This window comes from Plectropomus leopardus, unplaced genomic scaffold, assembly GCF_008729295.1.
Source record: "Plectropomus leopardus isolate mb unplaced genomic scaffold, YSFRI_Pleo_2.0 unplaced_scaffold41678, whole genome shotgun sequence".
In the NCBI taxonomy this organism is placed as follows: Eukaryota; Metazoa; Chordata; class Actinopteri; order Perciformes; family Serranidae; genus Plectropomus; species Plectropomus leopardus.
The window spans coordinates 1-727 of record NW_024645654.1 but is presented as its reverse complement, the minus strand read 5'-3'; the positions used below and the strand labels follow the sequence as shown (position 1 = coordinate 727).

At 51.7% G+C, this 727-nt stretch overlaps 1 protein-coding gene across 1 annotated transcript; it reads right to left on the bottom strand.

Moving 5' to 3' along the window:
• Positions 1 to 122: 122 nt before the first annotated feature.
• On the bottom strand, positions 123 to 679 carry LOC121939132 (fibroblast growth factor receptor 1-A-like; the record flags this gene model as incomplete). The annotated part of the gene is made up of 3 exons (XM_042482247.1): positions 123 to 246; positions 328 to 500; positions 578 to 679. Coding segments are annotated over 3 exons (399 nt in total), but the record flags the coding sequence as incomplete, so codon positions are not given.
• Between the last annotated feature and the right edge of the window lie 48 nt (positions 680 to 727).

Here is a 727-nt window from a genome sequence, read left to right as displayed (position 1 = left end):
TCAAAAATAGTAAAATCAGCTGCCTAAAATGATGTCCCCTGTTGTCGGGTGGACGGAGCGTTATTTTGAAGGACCAGGAGACACTGGTGTGGACAGGTGAGTGTGGACGCAGGCGTTCTTACCGACGACGTCCAGCAGGTAGGTGTGTTTGAGGCTCCCGTATTCGTTCTCCACCACGCAGGTGTAGTTCCCTTTATCGGAGGGAACCACTGACTCCATGATCAGCGTCCACATGTGGTCTCTGATCTGAAAGACGGAGGACAAAAACATTAAATAAACTCAATATCATCTTTTGACCGGGCCGGTCGGAGGTTTTCTCTCGCCCACCTTGAAGCCTCCGATTCTTTGGTCCTTCCTGAACTCTTTGCCGTTCTTGTACCAGCGCAGAGAGGGGACGGGGTTTCCCGTCGCCTGGCACCGGAACTTCACGGTCCGGCTGGCGGGGACGGCGTGGAGCTGCTTCTCCATCTTCTCCGGCATCACCCACTGCGGCGCCAGCGCTGACGAGGACACAAACATCACAATCATCTGCTCCGATTTCACAAACAAACACAGAGAGAAAAAGACTCGTTATTACTCTGCAGCTTCTCGTTGCTGGTGGACAGCTCGTTGGACAGTTTGTTCTCCTCTGAGGACGACTCATCGTCTTCTTCGTCTTCAGAGGATTTTACTGCGTCGCCTGAAAATAAGAAGATGCTGAGTCACTTTAAATGATCATGAGGTCTGT